Raw genomic sequence first — 768 nt, forward strand, 5'->3', positions numbered from 1 at the left:
CACGATGAGCGACATCCTGGAGGGATTTGTCTCCGCTCAACTCCTCCAGGATCTGGAGATGAGCGACGACGACGACGGCCGTGCCGAGGATCCGGGACCGACGACCGGACCCGATGGCACCAGACCGCCGGAAAAGTCGGGGCCGACCACCTGCCCCGACACTAGCAACCGCCGGCCGGTACCCCGAGTGGGTACCTACATCCAGCGGGGTGACGCGGAGACCCAACGACGGGCCAGGTTCCTCGCGACGCCACCACCACCAAGGCAGCCGCGGTCACGGTACCGACAGCGACCGACAGCTGTGCCCCGACGACCGGCGCCCGCCCCGGCCCACAAGACCATCGACCGGGGGGAGTCGAGCCGAGCCGTGCTGGCCAAGGCCGCAGCCACTCCACCGACTGCCCACGGGCCACCCGCCCGACGACCCTGTCCGCCAAGGCCCGCGCCCGCCAGCAGCCAGCCGCCGATCCCACCGAGGCCGGTCACGTGCCACGCCGTCACCATCGGCCATGGAACACGCGCCCAACCACCACCCACCAGGGCGCCACCGGTACCTACGCACCGCGAGGCCGGAGCAGTGAAAGTGCCTCTGCCGCGCGGGGGGGCGGTGCTGGTGCCGTACTCGGCGGTGTTCCGGAACCGGAGATACCGGGCCGAGAATGCGCAGGGACGGTGGCTGATCCGTTTCGACCACCAGGGTGGCATCCGGACGGTGAAGAAGTTGCCGGCCAGAGGGGACACGAGTGCGTAGGGGTCTACGCATCTTAA

The 768-nt window shown here is 69.9% G+C and overlaps 1 protein-coding gene across 1 annotated transcript; it reads left to right on the top strand.

Annotated features, from left to right (window-relative positions):
* Positions 1–4: 4 nt before the first annotated feature.
* On the top strand, positions 5–751 carry LOC105456471 (formin-like protein 14). Its single transcript, XM_011700535.1, has one exon. It carries the CDS (start codon positions 5–7, stop codon positions 749–751), a length of 747 nt encoding a protein of 248 aa, XP_011698837.1.
* Positions 752–768: the final 17 nt, after the last annotated feature.

This window comes from Wasmannia auropunctata, unplaced genomic scaffold, assembly GCF_000956235.1.
Source record: "Wasmannia auropunctata unplaced genomic scaffold, wasmannia.A_1.0 LD336106.1, whole genome shotgun sequence".
NCBI lineage: Eukaryota > Metazoa > Arthropoda > Insecta > Hymenoptera > Formicidae > Wasmannia > Wasmannia auropunctata.